The sequence below is a fragment of the Gallus gallus genome, chromosome 1, assembly GCF_016699485.2.
Source record: "Gallus gallus isolate bGalGal1 chromosome 1, bGalGal1.mat.broiler.GRCg7b, whole genome shotgun sequence".
NCBI classification, from domain to species: Eukaryota; Metazoa; Chordata; class Aves; order Galliformes; family Phasianidae; genus Gallus; species Gallus gallus.
Genome location: NC_052532.1, coordinates 185,689,225 through 185,715,399, shown reverse-complemented (window position 1 = coordinate 185,715,399; position 26,175 = coordinate 185,689,225). Strand labels below are relative to the sequence as shown.

General features: G+C 41.6%; 2 protein-coding genes and 7 non-coding genes across 19 annotated transcripts in view; 2 read left to right on the top strand and 7 right to left on the bottom strand.

The window, feature by feature from the left end:
- CEP295 (centrosomal protein 295) overlaps positions 1-14,602 on the top strand; it is a 39,712-nt gene extending 25,110 nt beyond the window's left edge. Inside the window, exons 18-29 of the mRNA XM_004938870.5 lie at positions 3,385-3,488; positions 5,020-5,158; positions 6,836-7,069; positions 8,367-8,521; positions 8,728-8,887; positions 9,679-10,340; positions 11,127-11,300; positions 11,540-11,657; positions 12,389-12,592; positions 13,182-13,290; positions 13,664-13,763; positions 14,293-14,602. Of these exons, the coding sequence (XP_004938927.2) occupies positions 3,385-3,488; positions 5,020-5,158; positions 6,836-7,069; positions 8,367-8,521; positions 8,728-8,887; positions 9,679-10,340; positions 11,127-11,300; positions 11,540-11,657; positions 12,389-12,592; positions 13,182-13,290; positions 13,664-13,763; positions 14,293-14,379 (2,246 nt within the window). The 3' untranslated portion in view covers positions 14,380-14,602. The remainder of the gene's footprint in view (positions 1-3,384; positions 3,489-5,019; positions 5,159-6,835; positions 7,070-8,366; positions 8,522-8,727; positions 8,888-9,678; positions 10,341-11,126; positions 11,301-11,539; positions 11,658-12,388; positions 12,593-13,181; positions 13,291-13,663; positions 13,764-14,292) is intronic.
- Positions 4,701-4,783, top strand: LOC112531635. Its single transcript, XR_003073530.1, has one exon. It is a non-coding gene; the product is annotated as a small nucleolar RNA U2-19 (small nucleolar RNA).
- A 674-nt stretch (positions 14,603-15,276) lies between the features above and the next one.
- Positions 15,277-26,139, bottom strand: TAF1D (TATA-box binding protein associated factor, RNA polymerase I subunit D). Of its 11 annotated transcripts, none has more exons than XM_417196.8 (14): positions 26,072-26,139; positions 25,097-25,336; positions 24,540-24,999; positions 24,089-24,264; positions 23,201-23,270; positions 22,617-22,893; positions 21,408-21,451; positions 20,222-20,277; positions 19,138-19,175; positions 18,576-18,646; positions 17,808-17,865; positions 16,883-16,941; positions 16,221-16,290; positions 15,277-15,536 (listed from the first exon to the last, which is right to left on the bottom strand). In XM_417196.8, the coding sequence occupies exons 2-6, from the start codon at positions 25,321-25,323 to the stop codon at positions 22,774-22,776; spliced, it is 1,053 nt and encodes a 350-aa protein (XP_417196.2). In that variant the 5' UTR covers positions 25,324-25,336; positions 26,072-26,139; the 3' UTR covers positions 15,277-15,536; positions 16,221-16,290; positions 16,883-16,941; positions 17,808-17,865; positions 18,576-18,646; positions 19,138-19,175; positions 20,222-20,277; positions 21,408-21,451; positions 22,617-22,773. The 11 variants fall into 11 exon arrangements, with proteins under 11 accessions (XP_417196.2, XP_015135951.2, XP_040527853.1 ...); XM_015280465.4 differs by having other exon boundaries at positions 16,233-16,290; XM_040671919.2 differs by having other exon boundaries at positions 16,233-16,290; positions 16,883-17,865.
- Positions 17,050-17,188, bottom strand: LOC112531629. Its single transcript, XR_003073525.1, has one exon. It is a non-coding gene; the product is annotated as a small nucleolar RNA SNORA8 (small nucleolar RNA).
- LOC112531633 lies at positions 17,916-18,047 on the bottom strand. The gene has a single exon (XR_003073528.1). It is a non-coding gene; the product is annotated as a small nucleolar RNA SNORA18 (small nucleolar RNA).
- LOC112531628 lies at positions 18,924-18,996 on the bottom strand. The gene has a single exon (XR_003073524.1). It is a non-coding gene; the product is annotated as a small nucleolar RNA Z40 (small nucleolar RNA).
- Positions 19,705-19,836, bottom strand: LOC112531631. Its single transcript, XR_003073526.2, has one exon. It is a non-coding gene; the product is annotated as a small nucleolar RNA SNORA1 (small nucleolar RNA).
- On the bottom strand, positions 20,433-20,559 carry LOC112531637. The gene has a single exon (XR_003073532.1). It is a non-coding gene; the product is annotated as a small nucleolar RNA SNORA40 (small nucleolar RNA).
- LOC112531644 lies at positions 21,585-21,656 on the bottom strand. Its single transcript, XR_003073539.1, has one exon. It is a non-coding gene; the product is annotated as a small nucleolar RNA SNORD5 (small nucleolar RNA).
- Positions 26,140-26,175: the final 36 nt, after the last annotated feature.

Sequence of the window (26,175 nt, the reverse complement as noted above, 5' to 3'; positions counted from 1 at the left end):
GAGGCCATTCCCTCGAGTCCTGCTGCTACCTACATGGGAGAAGAGACTGACCCCCAGCTCACCACAGCCTCCTGTCAGGCAGTTGTAGAGAGCGATAACATTTCCCCTGAGCCTCATCCAGACTGAACAATCCCAGCTCCCTCAGCTGCTCCCCATAAGACCTGTGCTCCAGACCCCTCACAGTTTTGTTGCCCTTCTGTGGACATATTCCAGGTTTTCAATGTCTTTCTTGTAGTGAGGGGCCCAAAACTGAACACAGTACTCAAGGTGCGGCCTCACCAGTGCTGAGTACAGAAGGATGGTCACCTCCCTGCTCCTGCTGGCTGCACTATTGCTGATACAATCCAGGATGCTGTTGGCCTTCTTGGCCAACTGGGCACACTGCTGATCAGCTGAGCGTAGACCAGCACTCCCAGGCCCACTTCTTCCACACAATCTTCCAACCACTCTGCCCCAAGCCTAAGTTTGGGCAGCTAACATTGCTAGGTTACCACATTAACATGAAATATCGTTTTCTAGTGTCTTTTTACATTAGTATGACAGATGAACAATGTAATGATTTATGTAAAAAGATGTTCAGTTAATTAACAAAAGGAAAAGAAAAGCCTCCTGTGGTTATGTGTTTAGGAAGAACACCTGACACTATCACATAATCTTCTTTATAACTTGAAGGATATGTTGTGCTTCATGACTTTGAGAAACTAACACAATATTTTCAGGAAGAGAATCCAGGTTGTGGTAAATTTAAAGATTTTCAGTTTTCTACTTGATTCTGACCAGAACATGCTTGCAGTTTTTCCTATGTTTTCAAGAGACATAATTGTCTTTCCAAAGAGAAGAGCAAATGAGTGCTTTCTACATGTGATCATGACCTTATTCTTGGAGGTTTCTGCCTTCCTTCTAATAATGTACAGATTTGCAGCCTATAAATTTTGTTTGTGATTGTAGAACTACCTGATGTGCACAAATCCTATTAATCACTGTTCACCTGCTTTATCAAAGGGTTAAAGAGAAAGAGGTAAAAGCCACGTGGGTTTGTAAAGATAAACTTGGTCAATCAGTTTGGGTACTTCATGAACAAAGCTTGTTTCAATTGGTATATAAGATTTGTCATTGAGTGACAGGCAAATTTTGGGGGAAGTTTCTGTAACTGTTTATTTTCTTCAATTATTACCAGATGAGGGAAAAATAAACTGCTTACATTTAGATGCAGACACATCTGGGAGCAAAGGAGGGGGGTCTTAAGCACTGCTTCTGGTTAGGGGAACATGAATCCCTGACCTCTGAACCACTGAGTGGTTCATCTGTAACCACTGAGTGGTTACAGGTGCTGCACAGACTGGGCAGGCAGAGAGGATGGGTAGCTGTTAGCTATGTTACTTTGTTTGCTCACTGGTGGCACCGATTCAGATTGCTTTCCCTTACCATGACACTGGTATCTCTCAAGATGAGTTAGGAACTTAACATATTTGAGTATTCGTCTTCTAAATTAAATTTAAAGAAGAATTAAAAAGGGCTAATAGAATGTAAATTGTTAATAGGGAACTGCAGAGTAATCCCACAGATGAGACAGGCAGTTTGATCACATAAACCTCAGTTCCTAAGGGAAATTGTCGTGAAGACAGTGACTAGACCTGATGCATGCATCTTTTTCACAGTTCTCCTTCCCTGCATATCAACAAGCCTTTCTTTGTATTCATCTCTGCCTTTAAGAGTCCCCGTGGGCAGTGTTACAGATGCAATCATTTTCATGTATTGCTACCCTAAGCAGGTGTTATTCCAGGCATGAATATTTTCCATGTGACCCAAGATTAAGACTTCCATTTATTTTTAATAATCTCAAATATTTGTCCATAATTCATTATTACAGCAGACAGTCTTACCCTTCACCAGTTGAGCAAGCAAGTGCAACTATTGACTTCTTTCTCCTCTTTTTGTCTGCAGAATAGGGTATGGGCTAGTCTCTTTTTCATCATCTTTGAGTGATTTGTCATTCAGGTCTCTCAGTTGCATCCTAAAATTACTACTGCTGCTTCTTACTTCAGTTTCAGTTAACACTGCTTTCTGTCACTGTATGCTGTCCAAGAGGCTAAAATGGAAGTCCCGTGCAGATGTCAGGAAGCTGTGAGGAATGCAAACTCTGTGCTATTACTTTGGAGGGAGAAATAGAAAATTAAAGTAAAAAAACCCCACCTCTTTTATGAGTCACCGAGTGCAGCTTTTTAAGGCTATTACTGTAATAAAGGCAGGAGATACAGGTGTGTTGCATTTTTAATTCTGAAATGAGTAATGAATTTGGGTTTATAGCTTGAAGTTGTTGCTGTTTGTCCCTTGTGTTTATATCATGGAACAACGCAAGTTATAACGGTATAGGAATAAAATGTTTGTAGAGCAGCTCTTCATAAAATATGTATATAAAACTGTATTGGATACTTGAGTATCATCTCATGCCGCTCCGATGTCCTTCATAAAATAAAGCATTTATTTCATAGGAATATCTAATACTGATGTAAAGTGAACAGGAAATTCCCAGCTTTCCACGGTAGCTTGTTTCAGCATTTTAGTTTTCATTCCATTTGAAAATAAGAGTTTGTTTCCAGTTCCTGTATGTCTTACAGCTGTTTCTTGCCACTGCTCCTTGTTAGAAATCTCAGGAGAATTGGGAATCTGAAATGTCTCTGTTGTTATTGACTCTTGTAGAACTGGGAGACTCATGTAGAACTGAGGATCCACTTCTGTGAAGTTCAACTGCTTTTCAGCATTAAACATTTTCCTTGAAAAATATTACTCAAGATAAGAATATGCAAATGTTTGCTGCTGGATGTTAATTTAAGGTCTTAGAAGAACTGTCAGGCCTGAAAGTGCTTGTCAGCGTTGAATACATAAATTGTGTTTTTCCAGTGCTGCTACGGCACTTTTTCCACAGAACTTGATCTTACTTATTTCTTTGTCTAAGAGGTGATTCGGTTCCATGGTAGTAATTATGCATTAGTTAGATAATTCACTGATTTTGGTTTCTCTTATTTACTTTTAAAGTCTGATTTTCTTTGTAATTGTTATAGTAGTAGAGGACAGAAAGATTTCTTCACTCCAATAAAAGGTTGTAGTGACACTACCAGAGCTGTATTTTATTCTTCAAGGCCAAAACATGCATTTATAGCTCTTTATGCATGCTTTACAAAGAGCAGTCTTGCTAATCAGTAATTGTGGTGCAATGGAGCAGAAAGTGAAAAGAAAAAGGTAAGAAATGGGCAAAATCAGTGCTCTAGCAGTGAAGATAGCAGCAGTAGGGTATTACTGCCATCTGGCGTTCTGAAAAAATAATATCAATTAAAGAAAAAAAAGCATTAACAACGAACTGCTTTCTATTGAATTTCTTTTTAGCTCAGTGCCAAGATTCTCTTGTGGCTCAAGATGTGCCAGTTCTTGCTGCTGCAGTTGGAGAGGGCACACTGCATTCTGGACCATCATTCAGAGGCACTCATGCGGTTAGTCAATCAGAGTAAACGTGTAATGTAATTTACTCTTTGAGATGTGTTTTAAAGATGCTGTGCAAAAAGGAAAAACGTGATTTTTGTAGCCTTGAATTAGGCATTTGATAATTTGAACTTGTATTCTCAGCATGCTCATGAGTTAGTAGAAATCTAGTACAATCATCTGATAATTCAGGTTATAAGGGACCTAGGGAGGTTCCTGTCTCAAACTCCTGATCGAAGCAGGGACATCTGTGGAATCAGATGAGGTTGCTCAGAGCTTTATTATGTAGGATCTTGAAAAATTCCAAACGTGGAGGCTTGCAGGACCTCCACGTGAGCTGTTCTGGTGCTTGACTGTCCTGTTGAAAAGTTCTTCCTTGTAACTGTTATGAACCTCTGCTTCTTCAGTTCATGACCATTGTATTTGTCCTCCAGACATGCAACACTGAAGGGCCTGACTCCATCTCAGTACCTTTCCTGTAGCCACTGACAGGCTGCTGTTAATTTGTCCCTGCAAGCTGTCTCTTCTGGCTGCACCAGCTCTTCCCCAGAGCCACAGAATAGTGAAGGTGGGAAGGGACCACCTCACAAGGGACCATCTGGATCTCCAAACAGGAGACTCCACAACCTGTCTGGGCAACCTGTGCCAGTGCTACAGCACTCACACAGCACAGAAGTGCTTCCTGGTGTTCTGAGGGAACCTCCTTTGTTCCATTGCTTCTTGTCCTGGCGCTAGGCACCGCTGACAGGAGTCTGGCTTCATTCTTATAGCACCCTCTCTTCAGATATTTTTAGACACTGACAAGTTATATATATACAGCATTATTTATGCATATAGCATGTATATGTATGTGTAAATGTATAGTAAATATACTTATAACTAGTATATAATGAAAAATAATATAGAGAATGGGCTTCTTAGGTTTTTGTCTTTTATTGTCTTGATGTATGTTTTAATTCAAAGTTTTGGAAGAAGTAAAATGTTCATATCTCCTCCTTCCAAATTTGAAAGTGTAAGAACCCTCTGTCTCTATTCTGTGACTGCAGAGCTTCGAAATTAAGGAATACAATTTTCTAGGAAATTTGATATATATTTAACCATAAAAGTAGAACTGAACTCTCCAATCGTTCTCCTGCATTCAGAAGTTGCAGTCTTGAAAGTACTTGGAGTGTTTCTGAGTTTCACATCTATATTCCTCTGAGATCTACAGCTCTACTGAAGTGGGTCTGTGATGAGAAATAGCCAAATCTGAGCACCAGAAGATAAATAATCTTCGAGGTGTCATGATTTGTATGCAGTTCTGAGAGGCTTCTTTGTGTGTCTGTATGTGTGTGGTGTGTGTGCTGGGGGGAGGGGGCTGCTGGAGGGAATTGTGTCTGGGAGACTGGATGTGAATGTGTACTGAGCAATGATGAGTTTAATTTGCCTGACTTCAAAAAATGAAGGCTTCTACACTTGAACTGAGCTCAGAATAAAATATGTGATTGTGATTTCAATTGTGGGGGTCTGAATACATGGTAACGTATATGTTGTTCCTCCTAGGAAGTACTTTCTAAGGTAATGTCCATGGATGTAGGCTCAGAGGCTTCCATGCAGGCAGTACCCTGTGATTTATCTTCAACTATTTCCACTGGAAGCTTTTTGACTACTGAAACACTGGATGTCAGCCCTGTTGACACTGGTAGGTGTTTCATTGTTTTCACAAATGGAAAAACTGATGTTTTCTTTATTTTATGGCAGAATGGATCTAACTCACTGGACATAAATTCTTCTGGAAAAATAAAATGTGGAATTTCACTTAAGAATTGATAGTACATGTTACAGAGCATAACTAGAATGTACATATTAAAAGAATATAATGTATAGCATCTTTATCACCTGCACACATTTGAGGTGGATTTGGAAGTGATGATATACTGTCCTGTGAATTTACTTAGTTAAGGCTTAATGTTGTCTTAATCTGAGTCGTATCTGATCTCAGACACACCCATGTGTGCATATCAGTTACTTGGTGCTTATAAATTGATTTCTGAGGATTATTTTTGAAGAAATAAAAAAAAAGATAACATTAAGGTTTTGGTTACTCAGCTACATGAATACATTTTTCAAGTCTATCTGTGCTTCTTCCGTACACTCAGTGAGATTAAGATCTTTTCTGATTGCTTCTGTCAGAGAATAGACAAAGAGGGACTGGTGTGCTAACCAGGAACTCACTTGTGGTTTCCACAATTCCTACTATTCTGTTTCATTTATATCAGGTTGTTTCTATTCAAAAAGGAATACAACGATTGCCCTATGTCATAAAGGTGCTCAAGGTCACATTAAAGGATTGACACCAAGCTTTGTGGTGTGATTGACACACCTGAGGGACGGAATGGCATTCAGAGAGACCTGGAGGAGGCTTGAGCAGTGGGCCCAGGTCAACCTCATGATGCAAATCCAAGTGTAAGATCTCGCACCTGGCTTGTGGCAACCCCCACTATCCGTGCAATTGGGGAAGCAAGAGGATAGGGCACAGCCCTGCTGAAAAGGACTTTGAAGCTCTGGTGGGTGAAAAGCTGGAGGTGAGCCAGCAATGTGCCCTCACAGTTCAGGGAGCCAACAGTATCCTGGGCTGCAGTCAGAGCAGCGCAGCCAGCAGGGTGAGGGAAGTGATCCTGCCCCTCTGCTCTGTGCTGGTGAGGCCTCACCTGAAGTACTGCGTCCAAAGTGGAGTCCTCAGTACAGCAGAGACATGGAGCTGTTGGAGTGCGTCCAGAGGAGGGCCACAAAAATGCTCCAAGGGATCAAACATGTCTCCTATGAGGACAGGCTGAGAGAGCTGGGGCTGTTCAGTCTGGAGAAGAGAAGGCTCTGGGGAGACCTTTCAGTATCTAAAGTGGAGCTGTAAGAAAGACAGGGACAGGCTCTTAAGCTGGGTCTGTTTTGACAGGACAAGGGGTAATGGTTTTAAACTAATGAAGAGGAGATTTAGGCTGGATATAAGGAGGAAGTATTTTACAGTAAGGGTGGTGAGGCACTGGGACAGGGTGCTCTGAGAGGTAGTGGATGCCCCATCCTTGGGAGACACAAAAGGTCAGCCTGGGTAGGGCTCTGAGCACCTGATGGAGCTGTAGGTGTCCCAGATCATGGAAGTGAGTTGGACTAGATGACCTTTGGGAATCCCTTCCAACTCAAATGATTCTGTGACGTGTTTATATGCAATAGGATGTAAAAAAAATACAAATTTAAAAATTAAAAAAAAGTGATAATAAAAGGTGTTAAGGGCATTTCAAGGTATTAAGCAGCATCTTTTCAGGTGAGTTCATGTAAATGCTTTATATGTAAAACTGTGTGAGCATCTAGCTTCTTATTTCAGGGTTGTCTTCTGACAGCATGGAAGATCAGATTTTGAAAAGAATCACAAGCAGCCCATGGGACACCTCGCTGCCTTTTGCCTTACAGCAGAGGCAGGAGAATCTGTCTGGAGCACCTGAAACCAGGTTGCCTGAAGGAGTGCCGTGCCTTGATAAACGAAGTCAGAGTCAGCAGATCTTGGAGAAATGCTGTGGAGAGTTGAACTCTTCATCAGAGAACAATACGCGTTTTGAAGGTATTTTCTATTTTAAAGCTTTTGTGGTCTGTGCTGTCATACAGAATGAGGAGTTTAATCAGGATTATGTGTTTTCAGTATTCTTTATAATTAGCTTACATTTTATTTTCAATAAATGTTCTGCACAGCAGAACTCTTGCTTTAATGGAACCAAATCCTTCATTGCTTTATGTATATCTACACGTAGCATTGAGTAGTGCATCAAAAAGATAACAGGTCACAGCCTAGTTCTGTGCAGCTTCCTTCTACCATAGCAAGACTGTTCTTTCTGTTCTTTGTTGTTTGTGCTAATATTATTGTTTGCATATGTGCAACTCTATTAAGGAGTTTAGAACAGTATCTACACAATACTGTATTATTCAGATAGAGTTGATAGATGAAGAATCATAGATAACAAAGTGGTGAAAGTTCTGTGCTCTTTAACTGTGCACATTTACTGATTCATGACAATAAAACCATCCTTAGTAGCTGTCATGGTGATAAGCAGTATTTTAATTTGAACTGCTTCCTTCAGGAACATGTTGGAAAACCTGGAATCATAGAGTTTTATATTAATCTAGACCAGAAATTCTTTCTCCTGCTCAAATCAGTGGTAACTTGCTTGCTTGTGGGCTTGTCCAGCCAAGTTCTGATTATCTCCAGTGGAAGAATTTCATACCATTCAGACATCTTGCTTAAAAACCTTAATTGGGATTTTTTTTTTTCTTTACATGTAACCAGAATTTCTTGTGTTGCATCTTTTGTGCATTGTCTTGAGCCTTTTTTCCTTCACTGAGTATATTCAACAAGGGAGTGTCTGCATTCTCCCTGTACTTCCTTCTAGGATACTGTAGACAGCAGAGATCTCTGTGCCTCTTCCCCCACGCTCTCAATACTTTGTGCAAAACTGAACAAATCCAGTTTTTAAGTTTCTCTTTGAACATTGTGTGTTTCATCCTCAGTTGTTTTTGTGACTGTTCACTGGGCTTGCTCCAGTGTATCAGTGTGTATGTTTTGTACTGGGAAACCCAAAATAGGACAGTGCTTCTCATGCAGTCTCTCAGGTGCTTAACAGAGAACTTCTTGACCTCAACTTTTCACTTAAAATAATGAAGAAAAAAAAAAAAGAAAGTAGCACTTTCTTGCAGCAGTTGTACTTGCACTGTATCAGTGTGAAGGAGTTGAGTGCTGTAAAGATCTGTTTTTGCAATCTAGCATTTGTTTACCTGCAGAAATCTATATCCTCTCCTTATTCCGTCTAGAAGCAAGCTAGGAAATGTCAGTTTCTGTCTTTTAAAAATGACCTCTTTTCTTACAGCTCTAGCAGCTGAGCTTGATTTTCCTGAAACTGAGAGGCATTTTCCTAACTTCTGCCATCAGCTCTTTCAGCCTTTGGAACCAAGTCCTGCCTTCAGTGTTTCATCACCCATTTCTCATTACAAGATTCAACAGGGCAACAAAGAATTGAGGAAGGTACTGCTGAAAAGCTGTATTTGGCTTGGAATTTATTTTTTATGAAATGCCATTGTAATTTTTTTACATGTGTGGAACTGGAAGCATTTCTGCTGTTTGTAGGAGAAATATGATCCAAAAAGCAAATGTTGCCATTAACTTTTCATCCTTCATATTCCTAAAAAAAACAATAAAATAAAGCCTAATCAGGATTTTTTCTGCCACAGATTTCAACATTTTCAACAGAAAGCCAAGACCAGTCTATGTTTCTAGAAGTGAGAACCTCCAATCTGAATATACAAAGAGGCAGTCGGATGGGCAGTCTTGAAACAAGCAAGCCAAATGACATTGTATCAGAAGAGTGTTTCAAAGAGAAGATTACTCTGGGTATGTACAGTGCAGTCCGATCAATGCTACAAACATGGAACCATTGCCAATATGTAAATATCAACCTTTAAGCTTGTTTTGTTGTGTTGAAACTGGGAAGGAACTCTACTTGTAAATAAGCTTTGCTTTAAAATGTTTTAACTCTGCTTCTGCTCTCTTAGACACCATCTTCACCACCTTTAATGCGTAGAACTCAAAAATGTGAAGGTCTTTACTTAGCAGTTATTATTTGAATGCAAGGATCTGCTTTTGTATTGAAGGTGCTGTAAGGGATGGTACTTACTGTGTGCAGCAATTATGATAATAGTCCATTAATTCCAGTGGTGGCTGAAATTAATAAGTTTTACCAAAAAAAAATGTTCATTCCCTCATTTTGTAAGTTTGGGGAAATTATTCAATTTATGGAACTGCCTTAAAAAGAGCATGGCCAGCAGGTCAAGGGATGTGATCCTCCCCCTCTGTTCTGCCCTGGTGAGGCCACATTTAGACTGCTGTATCCAGTTCTGAGCTCCCCAGGTCAAAACAGACAGGGATCTCCTAGGAGTCCAGCAGAGGACCACAAGGATGCTAAAGGGCCTGGAGCATCTCCTGTATGAGGGAAGGCTGAGCGACCCGGGTTTGTTCAGCCTGGGGAAAAGAAGACTGAGGGGGAGATCTGATGTAGTTAATTAACTGTGTTATTTGCATAGATGTCCACACATTCCTCAAAAGCCTTGTTAAGGAGGAATTTCTTTAAAGCTGAAATGTGGTTCTGATAAGCTCACATTTTGACTCTTAACTTTCTGGAACAGGTTTGGAAGAATCTTTTCACCCACTGCAATTAGAACCTGCTCTGAGCAATCGCTGTCAGAATGCTGCTCAGCCAGCAGGCATTAATGTTGTGTCAGAGAGGTCCTTGGAACTAAATCCTGGGATTAAAAATGGGTGCAATGAGAACGATGTTTCATCTGACAGACAGTATGAAGAACTGGCAAAGAGTATGGAATGTATTGGTCTGCAGTGGTCAGTGGAGGATATGCGAAATGAAAGTCTGAATTCGCTGGAAGAACAAAAATCATTTTATCAGCTCAGTACCACACCAGTGACAGTGGATGAACCTTTCCCTCAACACACATTGAAAGAGGGTGTAGCATTCAAAAAAGAGATTCTGTCTTCTGAAAAATTACCTGTCAAGGTACTTGATAGGAAGTATGTGAAGCTGCCTGAAAAATTACTTCACGTACATGAAGCAAATAAAGCTGTGGAGGTGGATTCTCACTGCAATACAAATACAAAGGAGGCAGATGAAGGTTTTCCTGAAGTACAAAAGTCTTCAAGGATTACTGAAGACATCAGCTTAGAAGCCCCAGATGTTTATTTACAGGCAGCAGTAAAGCAGAATGCTTTCTGCCTGGGAAGACATGAAAAACATTCTAACTCTGTGGCTGGAAGCTCATCTCGTATTCCAATTTGGGTAAGTAGAACAGATTTCCCAAATTAAGTAGTATTTTGTGCAGGTATTTGGTGGTTTATTTGCTTTATTTTGTTGGTTTGTGTCTTTTTTCTTTACAAGCTATTTTAGATCTTTAACATCTGAAAACTTGGCAAATGTTCTTTGTGTAGTTCTGGTTTCAGATTTGCACGTTTCTTGGACATTTGCTCTCCTTGCTCTTTTAAATCACAGCACTGAAACAATTAGCAGTGACGTTAGTTGGTGCAGCATGGGCATGAAACTGCACAGTTACTTAATTGAACTTAACCCAGTCTGGGAGGTAAATAGTAGAACCAAAGCATAAGTAATTGAAAACTATGTGAAACCTATTTCCTTTTTCATTTTTAAAACAAACCAACCAACCTGGCCTGAAGCTGGATTTCAGCAGTGATTTAAACTGAGATGAGTGGAAAAGAGCTGAGTTTTGTTTGATTGCTTTGGGTTATATATTTTTTAGTTACTGGTTTAAAAAAAACAAACCAAACCACTGTACTTTGTGTTGCATTGGTTTGCATGTATCAATTAACACCTTGGGCAAAGCACTCCTCCTGGATTTCATTATTGCTTGGGGCAGGTTCTTTTTTTTCTGAGTTAAATGAGTTTCTTACAAGCTAGCAGCTGTTGCTATTTCTAGTAATAGTGGGTTTAAAATATATATAATTAGAATATATTTTAATGCATACATCATTTTAATATACATTAATATTTTATAATACATAAAATGATACACAGCTTTTACACTGAGGTTTTGTGTCTTCTGTTTGCCAGGAGACTGAGTCAGGGCGTGGTATTATGGAAGAACCTGAACTCACTCTTGTGAGCTCAAATGACATCAGTATTGCAGAATCAGACACTGAACAGATGAACCAAGAGAGAAGTAGTGAGGATAAAATAAACAACCCAGCATGTGCAGACAGCTCTGCCATCAGTGTTGTGACTGAGGTGAGTCTTTGTTCATCTGTTGGGCAAAGGGACTGTGATGGGTTTCTTTTTAAAGTTTTTGAATGTTTTTAGAAGCATTCTGATACTGTCAGTATCCATTTCTGATGGTTTTCTTGCATCTGCTAAAGGGAAGAGACTCTTTTCTTGTGTCTTGTCCATGTTAGGGTACTGTATGACTACTTCAGATTTGTGGTGTGGTTTTTTTTTGCATTTTCAACTAATGATTCTTTTTGAAACAGAAAAGAGAATTCTTACCACTGGTTCCAGACACAGATGGTTCAGTGCTCATAAGGCCTGATGGCTCTTCCAAAGCCCACAGTCCTAACGAGAGGCAGTGTCCATCACATCAGACTGCAGGTAATTATGTACAGCTTCAAATATACTGAAGTTTTAACTTATACAGTCATTGCTAAGATGCACCTCTCCTTTGGAAAACATAACTTCTCTTAGACAAGTGCACATTGCTGTTTGGCCTCGGTTTGTGTCCATTTGGCCTAGGTTTGATGTGTGTTTTACTGACAAAGAAATACTCACCTGTCTCTTCCTATAGTAGGCCATCTTAAGTAAGAGATGGTAACGCCTATAATTACAGAGACTTTATTTGGTTTTATGTATAGCTATTTAATTTTGAAACTCTGTGATATTTTGTTGCTTGTCATTATGTACTTGGTGCACCTGGCCTTCTTTTTGTTTCCTATCAGTCAGGACTGCAGTTAAGAGATGTCCTATTCTGTTCTCATGACATTGCGGAACATAAATAGTGAAGCTCTTCTTTTTTCTTTCGGTCCAAGATGAGCAGCAGTGACACAAAAGAAAGGCTGTACCACGATGTAACCATTTGTTAGGGGCTTCTCAGGTGTTCAGTGTGTTTTGGTGCAGTATCTGTCTTGGCAGAACTGCTCATGGTTTCGTAGCTACAGATGCCATAGCTCTGAATTACTGCTTATTGTGCAAAAATGTCACTTCCCAACACTGTTTGTCAAAACAGGTCATGGTCAACATCTCAGGAGAAATGCATTGAAATGTGTGAATTAGTAAAGGTGGTTTCTTTGCAGAAAGTGAGAAATGCTTGGGCTTTTCTTTCTCAGCGATGCTGCTGGAGTCTGCTTCTGCACCAGGGAGTCTGCAGGAGTTGTTTTTAAAAAGAAAGAAGGACTTCATCCAGAAATCCCTGAGAAGAGTTGAAGAAATAAAACAAAGAGAGAGAAAAAATGAAAAGCCAGAAGGCAGACAGCTTCAAAGGAGAAAGTCTGAGACGTTAAGCAGTCAAAAGGAGCACCGCCTTATCCCTGGTATGTGTACTTGGGCATGTGACATGGGACTAGGACTGCTTTTGTTAGTTAATATCAAAGAAAACCTTTCCTATTATTTGTTCTATCTTTGCTTTTGCAGCCTGGGGTATTCTTGAATTTCTCAAGGATGTGGGGAGCTCCTTTTCCCCCATTGGGCTGCATCCTGTGTTGTAAGCAGACCGCATTTATCATCGTAACGTGTCTCTGCAAAACAACCGACTGTCAAAGAACTGCATTAAGTGAATTAATGCATCTCTAATGCCTGTTAGCAGGGTTTGGAAGGCAGCTGTTGACAAGCATGGCTAGCTCCAAGTACAGCCAACAGCCTCATGAGGCACAGTGGTTTTTAAGACAAACATTCAGCTTCTTTCTTTGTAGTTCCATCTCAGTCCTTGAAACTTCTTATGCTTTTGAGTGCTTGGATACTGAAAAACTCTGACAGTTGTTATTTTTTTACAATTAGTACCTGGTATTAGTTTCATAAACTGAGCAAACCTTTACTGGGTGGGGTGCAATAATTTGTATTATGAACGGATGTATTGTCTGGATTGGAGATTTAGGATACATTTTGTGTTTGTGTCTTTTGAAGGGAAAAAAGGTGCAGTTGTCAATCAGCTCAAGAAAGTAGGAGAGGTGAAGGTGTCTTCTCCAGAAGACAGGAAGGCCGGAGAAGCTGAAATGCATCAGCGCACCTCCAGGTACTGCGTGAACAGGGGGAGAAGTTTGGATTTTAGAAAGTTGTTGATGTGAACCCTAACACTGTGTTTATGTGGGTGTACACTGAGACATGCTCTTACCAGGCTTGCAGCAAGAAGCACTGGCAGTCTGCCCAGCTGCACTTCACAGTTGCACTCAGCATTTAGTAATGATGAAGGTGTACAAACACAGCTGTCGAGTGGGGTCCCTGTTAGGTTGTTGTAGGGTTAGTTGAAGTGATGCCAGATCAGGGGATAGCTAAGTCAGAATTGATTTTTCTTAATTTCTAGCAGAGGACAGTACAGACCCTTAAGGCTGTTAACATCTGCTTTCCCACTTTCCTTTCTGACAGTATTTTTTCTAATGTTTTGACAGACTTTATAATCAACTTTCAGAAGTAAAGATCAGAAAAGAAGAAAAAACAAGGCAGGAAACTTACGCTAAAAACAGAGAAAGAGCTAAGGAGTTTCAAAAGGTAAAGTAATCCCTTCTTTGCATCTCGAGCTGGCCAATTCATGTCCCTTAGCTTCTCGTCAGACTGGAGGCATAACGCTGTGGTGATGGCTGAACAGACCCAAACCAGGTCTGAACGTTTCAGCACAGCCTCTTGGGAGTCACTCCCTTTCCTCATTCAGTGAGCTTTTAGAGATTTCATAAGCATTGCTATTGGCTTAGTCTAAGAAGACTGCCCCAGTTGAGGCACTGCACTAACACAATGCAGCTCTTACAGCTGAGAGTTTTCTCTAAAGGGCATCAGCCTGAGGCTGAATTCTTGTGGTGACTTGAGGTCAAGTAAAAGGACTGAGGGGATCCAGCTGCTGGAGTCAAACAGGAGTTCTGAGAGCATGATCCAAGCACTTCTGAACAGAAGCAGGCTTGGTGCTTCCCTGGACCTGCTCTTGTACTTCTCAGTTACACAGGAGCATTACCTCACTTGTACAGCTTAGTTTTACCATCACCATTTCTTAAGCTATGTTATTCTCTTATGATTTCAAATCTTGCAGAAAATGCTGGAAAAACTCCGAGCCAAGAAGCCAGGGAAAACACCCAGACTAGGAGAAGCCTCTAAACAAGAAACACTGCTGTGTTGATACAACTCAAAGTCTAACAGTGAGATCTACATTAAACTAATTCAGGTAATGGCTGACAGATGCTTTCTACAGCACTATCTACTTTTAGTATGCAGAAACCAACACTGAGTAGAATGACACTGCAGGAAAGCTTTATGTGCCTTAGTGTTTGAAAGAGTTTATACTACTTGTAATATACACTGTGTAAAACATCATCAAATAAAGTGTTTTTAAAAAACCTTGAGCCCAGAGCGTATGAGACAATAAGGATCACTTTCAGAAAGCTGAAACTTTTATGCATTTTTCTCATGTTTAGTAGAAACAGTAATTAATCACTTACATAATCCTGATTAGGAAGTACAGCTTTGTGCAGCAGTACACATCTCAAAGTCCCCAAAGCCACAGGAGTGGCTTCTTTTAAGGAAATGTGTCTTGACTTGTGGATGTAAGCTTGCAAGGTGCAGTTAGTTGGCAGAAAGCAAATACTGTCATAGAATAAGGGCAGAAGAGCACAAGTTAACACTGTAGCTTAGAACACAAGGCTGATTGTTGTAGCAGTAGGTAGAACACCTGAAATCCATAAATCTGCATTTCCATCAGGTCTGCCCAATTTTAAAATACAGCAGTTCTGAGGTAGCATAGAATAATTAAACATACATTTCAGTCCCCACTTTAGTTAGAGGTACTGCAATTGCTGAAGAGACCCAAACTGTTACAACTCCCCCTAAACAAACAGTACAGGACAAAGAGCTGAAGGAAGAGGGCTAGTTGCAGTGTGCAGGCTCTCTCACCTTTACTGTCTGTTTTTCTAGAGGCTTTAGCATTTAAGATTTAGCTAAAGCTAAATCCCTGCTTTAGCTTTACACCTGTGTTGGCTTGCAGTGTAGCAGTACAAAATAATTCCCTGGCTGCAGCTGCTTCTTTCAGGCATCAGTTTTATTTGAATGTTACATTCTGTATGAAGTAAACAGCCCCCTCTCCACACTTGAGCAGTTGGAACATAGTTGATAACCCTTTCCTTGTACAACCACACCTTGATCCACTAATTCAACTTACAGGGCAGTGAAGTTAAAATATTTAACATTCTCAATTATTACAAGAAATAGGAGTGTTTAAGAGCATTTAAGAGCTGTCCTTTTCTTTCTTGCAAGAGACTTGCAGCAACATCACATCAGGACCTGGGAGAAAAAAAAAAATAGTTAGCACCATAACTCAAGAGAAAGAAAAGCACTTTGCCTTCTCCCTTCCTATAGGCTGAAGGAACTTAACTTTGTAACATGGTGCCAATGTAACAGCAGTAAGGCAGGCACACATATATACGTCCCTTACTAAACTCTTTAGGGGCAAAATCATTTTGCATGGTAGCTCTGATTAGTTTCCTATATGCACTCTATCCATAATATTCCATTTCAACACTACTGTCCACTTCCTCACCTACTTGGGATTATCTGTTTCCATGCAGTTTCAAGAACATGCCATACACCCAAGCAGAAAAAAAAGCATTAAAAGATACAAGAACAACTCATCATGCCACAACTGTATGAATATTCTCTTCCAACCCCACGTGCTGCTGAAGTCAGCTGCTTGCAGATGAAATCAGTAGCATTCTGCCTGCATTAGCAATTCAAGAAGTGACAGGGCAGAAGCTACAGGTGGTTTCTCATTCCAAGCAGCAATATAACTTAAGAATTGTCTCCTCTGAAATAGACCACAGCACACACAAAGTGGCTACAGCATCCTGCTGAAAGGAGTTCGATGTACGGTCACTGCGTTAAGAGCTGCTGGTTCTCCAGCCATGCAAACCCTCTTTGAAGCGACCTTGAATTTCTTGTGGGTACCAGCACTGCTGCTAAGCATCTTACCTACAGACTTACTGTGGCAGCACTCAGGTACAACTTCTCACCCCCTGACATTCAGTGACAGCAGCAGACTCTGGGTACACAAAGGCACAGTAGTTAGTATAAAAGAATTAAACTGAAGTTGGATGCCAAGTGCAAGGAGCAGCAGTTTTTCATTTTGAATGCATGACAGTTCTGTCAACAGCAGCTTCTGGAGCTTGAGTTCAACAGCTGAAGATTCTAGCTAGCACTTTAGTTCCTTGGCAGCCAAAGAGAGCCGCTAACACCCAGCAGAAGGGAGTGCTGTGTCTGTGGCCTACACCAAAGCTTTATTCCCAGCAGACCTACTGCCACACAACGCAGCAATTCAAGAGTCTGATGGACTTGCTTTATGGTCATGTCCACAGCTCACCAGGAACAGCAATATCCTTGCAGCCTTGGTAATGACCAGATCCTCTCTCCCTTTACCACTGCTTTTACAAGCATTTAAGACTAGCCTGCAGGTAGACACCCTGACCCAGATACTGCCAAAATCTGGAGTGCTGCCCAGGACTGCCTGCTACTGGACAGTCATTTCTATGTTTCTAGACAGTTTATGGAAGTTTTGATCTTCTAGAGTCATACATTAGCAACCGAGCTTCCATCAAGTTGCCTGAAACCTTCTGAACTGAGAACTCAGTGCTTACCTGTCCAACACTTTGTTTCCTCTTCCACAGCCAACTGACTGTTGTGTATCCCAAGGCACCTGTTTAAAAAAAACAAACTGAGCACGAGGGAGAACCAGTGGGCAGCTCACACCGACAAGTCCTACCCGACATAAAAGGACTGCGCTCAAATCCTTGAAGAGGGCAGCACCTGTATCAGCAAGAATACCAGGTTTAACAACCACTGCAGAGTGAAAACCAACGATGCCAAATGCTGAATTACTGTAGCACTGGTTTTTGAACACCCCATCAGAAGAACGCTGCTGGGTGCAGATACCATTCAGTGCAACAGACGCAGCAGTCCTCAGTCAACAAATGCACGTTAAGGTTCAAGCTGTCCATACACCAGGCAGCGATAAGCTGAAGTACCAATTTCACAGAAGTTGCCATGCAACGAAGAGGGAAAAGAAATTCCATCAATTTCAGCAGCCTCGTAATTCTTTCAAGTATTTATATTCCCAGCACAAAGGGCTTATAGAAGCATTGTCTGCGTTTTACTTTAAGCTGTGTTCTATAGAATAGCACAATGCTCCATACAACCCAGGACTTCTGACACTGTACTAGTAAACTGCCTGAGATGCTCAGCTACTTTGAAGCTTAGCAAGAGAAAAGCAGTATTGCTGAATTACATAGAGCAAAAATCCGGCAGGCTCACTGAATTACTTTAAGACTGGACAGACATCAGAGGGCTGGACTTCTTAATTTAAACCTATAGCCACCACAAGGAACAGAAAGTCACTTTCAGATTGAAGTGGGAAGAGTCTGCTTCAGGCCAACCAGGAAAAAAAAAAGCCACTAAGAGGTCTGGTACCTTCACAGACATCTGGCTGAAGAGCAAGTTCAACCCACACAATTAAACATGTTAGTTACATTTTAAATCTCAGAACATGCTCTTTTTCACTCTTACCAAGCTTTTCCATTTGAATCTTTTTTTTTCCATTTATATCAAATGCATGAGCCAGTACCTGAGGGAGAACATGACACGTTACTTCCATTCCTGAAATGGTACATGAAGATTTGTCTTGTAGTTCTATCCCACAGAGCTAACAGGTAGCTCCAAGGGTAAAACTAAACCACAAGTTTGTTCTGTGAGGCGTTTCCAACGACATGAACCTACAGAAGAGATCCTATCGGGATAGACCTCAACATTTCTGTGACCATAAACTAATGCAACAAAAATCAAGCAGACTGGAAAAGCATCTCATACAGTTCCTATAAAGTTCCTTCTTCTGTCATGACTTTTGGGGGAAAAGGGAGGGAAATGTTACACTACCATTTCATTGGGAAGATGCAGCAGTAACTCCACATCAGCAACAGTTTCATGTTAAAAGCTAACATTACATGAACAATATAAAACTGAGAGAATTAACTACAATGTTTATTCAAACACTAACTTCTCTAAGTACTCATTTAATTTTAAAGTAAAGCCCAAGTTTAGCAAGTTAAGCTCATCACTTCATTTCAGACTGTGAGATCTTTCTTGGGATATATCAAAGTTAAAGACTTAACAGACTGAAAGGGAACACTACCTTAAAATATACTGACATAACTTTGAGCTCTGTCCCTGTAACACTCCCAAAGGCACTGAGCTTCATCAGGTGAACAGCTCCAGCCACTGAAAACCAGAGCCCCTCAAACACCAATGCATTTGCAGAAGCTCAGATGGCATACTAACCTATAAGGGAGCTCCTGTCTCTGTCAAGTGGCTTTCTGCATTTCTTCTCTCATTTCCTCATCACCTGCCACCTGAAAAAGCAACATCACTGCAGGGTTACAAAATGACATGCATGCGCATACAGGTAGAACCTACAGCAGTGAATTCTAGAACCTTCAGAAGTCATTTCTAATCATCACAGGCATTTCTGTGGACTTCTCCCACTGCAATCACACTTCAAGGTACTACAATGAACATTAAAAATGTAATTTGACAGTTTTATTAACTAAAAAGTTAGTCTTTATTCACTGACAACATTCTGCATGTTCCATCCTCAGCACGGATACGCAGTATGAAGTCAGGCAGTACATTTGTTCAGAAAGGCCATTCTCACTCACTCTCTTCAGAGCAGTTGAACATTTTGCCAATCATCACAACAAATTCCTCAGACAGTCTCAAGCTTAAAAGCCAGTTTTTCTGATGCAGCAGGACTCAGTAAGAACAGCCATACACCAGCTCAGAAAGTTGAAGCAAAACATCTAACACACTAAGAGTGGTTACATTAATCTGGTATCAAACTCACCAAGGCACTCCTCTGGTCTGCACTGTCACGTGGGCTTGCTGAAAAGAAGAGTAGATGACAGTATCTGATTAACAGTTTTAAGTTTCTTCAGCATTTTAGTAATTTCAAGTACTCTTAACATTGAATAAGCAGCACTTCTTTCAGGATCAGTCTGTCACAGAACTATCAACCAAATCCACCCACACTGCAGAAATCAAAGCGCTATGGCACAGATGGTGCACATGAGAGTGTTACCTACATCAGCTGGCACTGTGGTGTAAAGAAACTGTAAGACAGCACCTTAAGACAGCTTCTAAGTGTGCTTTGATGAACTATTTACAGAATTCAGCACTGTGTGTTTTTCTTCTACTTCCCACAGCCAGCAGGATGCAGAATGCTGCAAGATATGGTTTAGTAGCTTAGTGGATAGTAATGGTGATAGGATGGTTGGACTGAAAGGTTGTGGGTCCTTTCCAACCTTGTGATTCTATGAATTCAAGAATTCACAACGCCAAACATGCCAATCCTTCAGACTTTAAAGAGTAACTACATTTGGAACCACGTTTGCACAATTCTCTCACTACATAAACCTGTCACAGGTCTCATTGTCACCACTGCAATGGGTGTTACAGTGAGGAAAGCACAACCTGTTGCTCTTCTAGCCCTGTTGTTCAATTGAGACACACATGGAGTTGTGTCTACCTGCTGAATAACAAGGCGTAACAATTAACTCTTCACTACACCTGCAGAACAGCTTGTAGTAAAGCCCAGCCAATCATCTCTAACATGGACACATCACTAACTGCCTTCTGGGAACTGGCTTTGTCCTTCCACATGAAATATTTCTTTGGGGAAAAAAACCACAGAACAGCTAAACCTTCAGCTTACAGTCCTCACACAACAACCGCCCCATAGGAAAAAGACTTCCTCAGATATTCCTCCACTACAAGAAACGTTAAAGAACAACGTCAACTTAATTGCACTTTTATCACATCACTTGTCTAATAGTTCCCCCTGCTGTGTTTGTCAAGCTCCACCAAAGCCTCTCTGAGAAGGCACAGACCCAAGTTCTCTCATGCCAAAACTCAGCAGAAACAAAGCATACCTCCTTAACCAAAGTGTTCCACAGGAGCGCATGGAAGAAACAGATCTGTGCACCAGCTGGAAGAATTCAAACAGATCAAAACAGTTACAATAGCTCATTGCTGCATAGCTAGAAAAGATGTAGTCCAGTTGCATTGTTTCCTTCCTACATTTCTGCACATGCAATAGGAAATGTGCCCTTTGAATTAATTACTGCTTGAATAAATATAAGCACTGTCCCTTCATATAAGTAACACAGCCAATACATGCATCAGCTGTGGGTTGCGAAAGAAGGTGTTTTTCTAAGCACCAGGTTCCAGGTTTTTGTCTACAGCACCAGACAAAAACTGAACACGTGCTGAAACAGAATGCATCTGCTTCCCTCTTATTTTTCACTGTTTTTGAAACAGTATTTGAAGAGCACACAGAAGTAAAGGTATTTCTCAGTCAACTATATACTTACTCCATAACTGTCACCATCCATTACTGGGCCTCCTGTTTTTAAGAGACAGGTATGATTTGGGCTACGGTAACAGGCACAGCAAGCTCAGTATGACTATCAGATACTGTTTTAAGAACAATATACACTGTGTTGAGTTGACACATCATCTACTCCAGTAGCTTTACTGCAACAAAAGCTGAAAGCAGATGCCCCAGTTTGATCTTACAAGGAAACATGCTTATTTTCATTACTGGTGTAGCTGTACCTCTTGGCTCCCCCTGTTAAAAAGTAACCCTCAAGTTTTTCTTCTACCCTATTTCCTAGACGCTCCGGAAGGTCTGATAACATCTGATAACACACAGATCATCCCTTTGTGAGAAGCTCCACAGCTTTAGCAGTAACATCCAAGACCACCTCCTGACATTCCTTCCTCCTGCAGTTTTACCACAGGGCAGTTGATCAGATGCTGCAACTGCCTGAGCCATCAGTACTGACATCTCCACTAGGAGCACAAGGCTCCAGGGAGCACCCAACATCAACCACAGTTGGTTCATCTTCAATCATGAATGCCCTGCAGCATTCAACACCAGCTGAAACAAGTATTGCTGTCTATCACTGCTAACACAAAGTGCTTTTAATATACGGATGTTAAAGTAGTGATATTTAGTTTCTGTTCTAACATAGGCTACAGGCTGGGCTGATAGGAGTTGTGAATAAAGCAAACAAGCTACCTGGAGAAAGAACTGCACACCAAGTAACAGCTTACCTCACACAGCACTTGATTGATATTCATCATCCAAAAGCAACACACTGGAAAAAAAAATGAAAGGAATAAAAATCAATTATGGTCAAATAAGCTGAGATTCATAAAAGGCAAAAGTTACTTTTCAGCAATAAACTTGACAGTCGTAATGCACTCACTTTTCAGATGTGTACATCCAGTTCTAATCAGAATTGAAATTTAGTTCATTTCTGAGTCACTCAGCAGTTGAACAGAAATATTCATCACATGAACTGCAGAATGAGCAGGACTCCACACCCACTTCGCTATGCCTTACCCTGCCAGAACCCCACTCCTAGATCTAGGATGAGTCTTTCAAGCCACGCAGTATTTCTCAGGTAGGTGCCTAAAAGAGTTGTATTTAGCCATTAATTCTGGACCATTATTCAATTTGGTCTTTAACTAGCAAAGAGTAGGATTTTTGCAGTCTCACTCCCCAGAGCTAGCAAGCTGCAACAGGGAAATCTCAAGCTTCTTTTGCAAAGGTCTAGAAATGCAACTTCAACTCTTTTTAGACTGAGCAACTGCAGCAAGTTCCCCTTCATGCTATGAGATCAGCAGATAGTCCCTATGGTGCTGAAGGGCTCCCATCTTCTGCCCAGTCACCTTAAGACCCCATTCTAGACCGAGGAGGGGAAGAAGGGAAAAGAACTTCCCATCACACTGCTAGTTGTTTTAAAGCAACTTGAGATTACTCTACTGGATTTAGGAGAATTAGTTTTCTGAAGTGTTATTCCACACTGATGGACAGACAGCCTTAACTATAAGCAATTATTTCATCATTGTTTCAAATGTATCAAAGGGATTTTGCAAGAATTTTATGAAAAAAACGTCCCTTAAGTATCATTCTTAAAAAGCCTTACTTCCCTCCAAGCTACAATAAGGAAAGCTCAAGCTTCCTTCACAAAGCCACGAGAAAAGTGGGTCTAAGTTCCCCTTTGTAGCATGACTGCACTTATGTGTATGAATGTGCTCATAGACATTTCTGTACTACACTGCTTAATTGCAAGAGCTGGAACTTTTAGTTCTGTAGCTCTACGACCTGTTGATTACAGAAATCAAGCTGCAGAAGCAGGTATTTCAGCACGATTACCAGCCACTCAATTGCTTGTACACACACTTCATACAGCACAGAAGACACGTGCTTAGCAAAAAGACGGGCCACACTTCTAACAGTCTCAGACACAAACTCACCTTAAAGCCATTCTGATGAGGCTGCCTGGCTGACAGCTCAGTGCTGACTTCAGACCAACATTTTAAGCCAAGAGGACCTTAATAAGGTCTCTGAGAAGTGACTGCTGCCACCTTCTTGACTCGTGCTCTGTTCACTCAAAGAGAACCACACAAACATTCACTTATCGGCAGCACTCTTCTTTACTTCAACCACTCCAGCTGACTTCACTCGCTTTGTTCTGGCCTTCGATTTCCTCTTGTTGGGAATTTTACTGCTTATAATGAAACTGCTGTTGTCCTAAGAATGAAAAAGCAATATTCACAAGTCTGGTTTGGAGACACTTCAGTAACAATTTATTACTAATTTCCCAAGATTTAGGAATGTTTCAGAGAAAGCCACAATTAACATTCCAACGTAATTCCAAAGAGTGCAGACTTCTCTCAAACCAACTTCCTCTTGTACTGCACATCAGAACCACACGTATCAGTTAATCCCAGATCCAAGCTCAAGAATTAAGTACTCAAAACATCACTTATTACTTCTTTAACAACTCAAAAGAGAAAAAAGGTTATAGTATTTTTCAAATTAAGGAGTATTTACTCACCACTACTCTGACATCGAAGTCTTCTGGATTATCAGAGCCCAAGCAGTTGTTATCACCATCATCATCATCACTGAAATACATAAAACTCAAATCAAATCTGTACTTTTACAGCAGCACAGCATATATTAGCTATTCTCCTAATGCAGCACTTTCTCATAATGCATATGGAAGTGCTACAGCTTATAGGTCAAAGATGCTCCTGCTCCTACATAAGGCTGCTCTCTGAGTTTCTGGAATTAGATCCCAGCTACTGAAACTGGCAGAACCATTTCCACCACAACCCACAGGTTTCTCTTTTCTCCTAGTGGAGAGTGAATACAGGTGCTCAGGTGCTGGCTGGAGCCAACCTCTGCATGTGCGTATAGGACTGAAGTGGAAAGGTTTTGATAGCGGGGATCCCACCTGGGGTCAGTTGGGGAAGGACAGCATCCCCTGGGAGGGACTCCATGTGCAGCAGGGGTAGAGCAGCAGAGGCAAAGCATTACGGAATGAGCACAGCCCCCACTGCACTGCTTGGGGGAAGGAGGAGATCTGGGGGAAACTGTGGTTTGCTTTTAGTTCTCACTACTTTCACCTGCTAGCAATAACATAAGAAATTACATTCACCTCCCTGTGCTGAGCCTGTTCTGCCCATGACAGTAACTGGTAAGCAACCACCCTGTCCTTATCACAAGCCATGAGCTGCTATTTATTTTCTCTCTGCTCTTCTGAGGATGGGAAGGGAGCACAAAGCAAATCCATAACTGAGTTACAGAAAAACCTAAGAGGTATTTCACCAATGAATATAATGCACATACCAGACAATAAAGACAGCAATGCTGCACGCACAAACTTATATTTAAGCTGAGAACAAAACAGCAACTTTTGTACTACTTAAGATGAACTCACTTTGTCTCCTGGATAGGAGAAATGGGGCCTTCGTCATCTAAATATTTGTGTTTCCGCACTGCCAGGCATTCTCTTTCTAAGTCTTCACTGGCTTCAAGGGCTTTCAAAGCCTTTTTGAGGTGTTCCTCATATTTGAGCATTTCAACGTACTGGAAATAGCCCTTGGCAGCTGCTTGCTGAAGGAAAGAATGAGATTTTAAATACCACTACAAAAGAAATGAAGCATTTGTATAAACAACTGAACTGTAATATTAAATGACAGCCTTAGGTCAGCTGGTTTAACTTGTTAAGGTAATGAATGGAAAGCAACAGTCATCCTATGTAACAAAATAAAAGTGGATTCATTTCACTGTGACATGTCGGGTAGAAGCACAACATACCAACCTGCATTCACTGTTCCTTAAAATAAATGTAAAATCACAACTTCTCTCCCACAGAACAGAGGGCTCACCTCATAGCTAAGGACCATGTTCAAGGGAATATGCTTTCTCCCATAATGTTTTTCAACAAAAGGGAACTGAAAGCCTCGATCCTTAAGCCTTTTCCTTCGCTCCTGAGGCGAGGCTGTCATGGGCTGCTTCCCACCCCGCCTCCGTGAGTGCTCAGAGGGTTTCTTTGTCTTTTGTGAACCACTGCTCCTGTATTTTCGGTGTGCAGCAGCTTTAAACTTCCTTCCTCTGAAGTGATAGGCAAAGATGGCTTTCAAATTGAGCTTAGATTTCTTCTCTTGGGAGGCTTCAAATGGCCTCACCGGGCTCTGAGGAGGCAGAGAAGAATCAGAACTCTCACTGTCAGGCACTCCTGCATCAGCTTCTGCTTGTGGCCTTGAAGGCTGCGATCTCCTCTTTTGCTTTGAAGGTGCATCAGAGCACTTCCTATGGTGCTTGCTGCCACTAGCAGCTGGAACATCACTGAAAAAGAAACGTGCACATTCAACAGAACACATACAGTTACAATGTATCACAAGTTCTGTTCAGGAGCAATTCTAAGGAATGAGAGATAACTCACATTTCTGAATCACTGCTATCCACCTCAGCTGAAGATGTATACGTGCTACTCAGCTCATCTGAAGACTCCTCAGGAGTGGCATCCTCCTGCCTTGAGCACAAGGGTTCCTTCTGTGCATTTGCTGCACACTCAGGTATTTTAGACCTTTTTTTCCTCCGAGTGGATATGAGATCTTGGGCATGAGGATAATCAGAACCAGAAGCGTGGGCTTCATCTGTATCAGTCATGTTTTAATCTGCCCTAGAAAAAAAAATAAAGTAGGTTTTACCCCAGGCAAGGTTTTTCATATGTAAGCACACGTGCATGTAAGCCAACAGCTTCTTTAGCTTGTAGAGATGCTACAGTTCTAAGTCACACAAAAATACTTACTTCACTGTAATTTATAGTCATTTTAAGCTAGGGATCTGGGCATTAAGAACCTCATTTTCTTGCTCTTTTGCTAACTACACAGCCCTAAGAGAACAACTCTAACAGCTTACCAACATTTCACTCTCCAGTCATCAGCACAGATCAGTCTCACAAGAAAACATTCGCTTTCAGCTGGATCTGCAATCCAGCGCACTCCTTCTAACGCCCAGGGATGTATACCTAAAGGGGCCCTAACTCTGAGGAAGGCCAGGAGTTGTTCCACCCCTGCGCTGCCTCCACACATGGCCGCTGCCGAGCTCCAATCCGCACGGAAGGAAAGCCCGCCCACGCCAGGCCGACGGCTCGATGCCGTTCCGGCTCCTCTCAGGAGCGCCCTGCACGCCCAGCATCCCGGGGCGGACATTTTGCGCGGTTCCCGCCGCACTACCACAGCCCCGTGCCGCCATGAGGAGCCCGCTCCCCGCAGCCCGCCCGCTACAGGGCCTTTCTCACGCTCCCTCAGAGAAGCACTCGGCGGATAGACGGGTTTTCGTTCCGCCTCAGCCCCACACCGGGTTCCCCCGCCACGGATGGCAGCAGATGCTGCGCAGAGCCCTCCCTACTCACCTCACGCTTCGCCTCCGCAAAGGGCGCGCAATGGCCGCCCCCGAACTTAAATAGCGCTCGGCTCTCGCGAGAGCGGGCGGGGGAAGGGCCCTGTTGGTCGCGCG

Coding starts and splice junctions, on each gene's coding strand:
- TAF1D (XM_040671911.2), bottom strand. CDS start 25,323: ATGACTGATACAGATGAAGCCCACGCTTCTGGTTCTGATTATCCTCAT. Junction 25,000..25,096: donor GATAGCAGTGATTCAGAAAT/GTGAGTTATCTC, acceptor TTTCTTTTTCAG/TGATGTTCCAGCTGCTAGTG. Junction 23,271..24,088: donor TCTCCTATCCAGGAGACAAA/GTGAGTTCATCT, acceptor TATGTATTTCAG/TGATGATGATGATGGTGATA.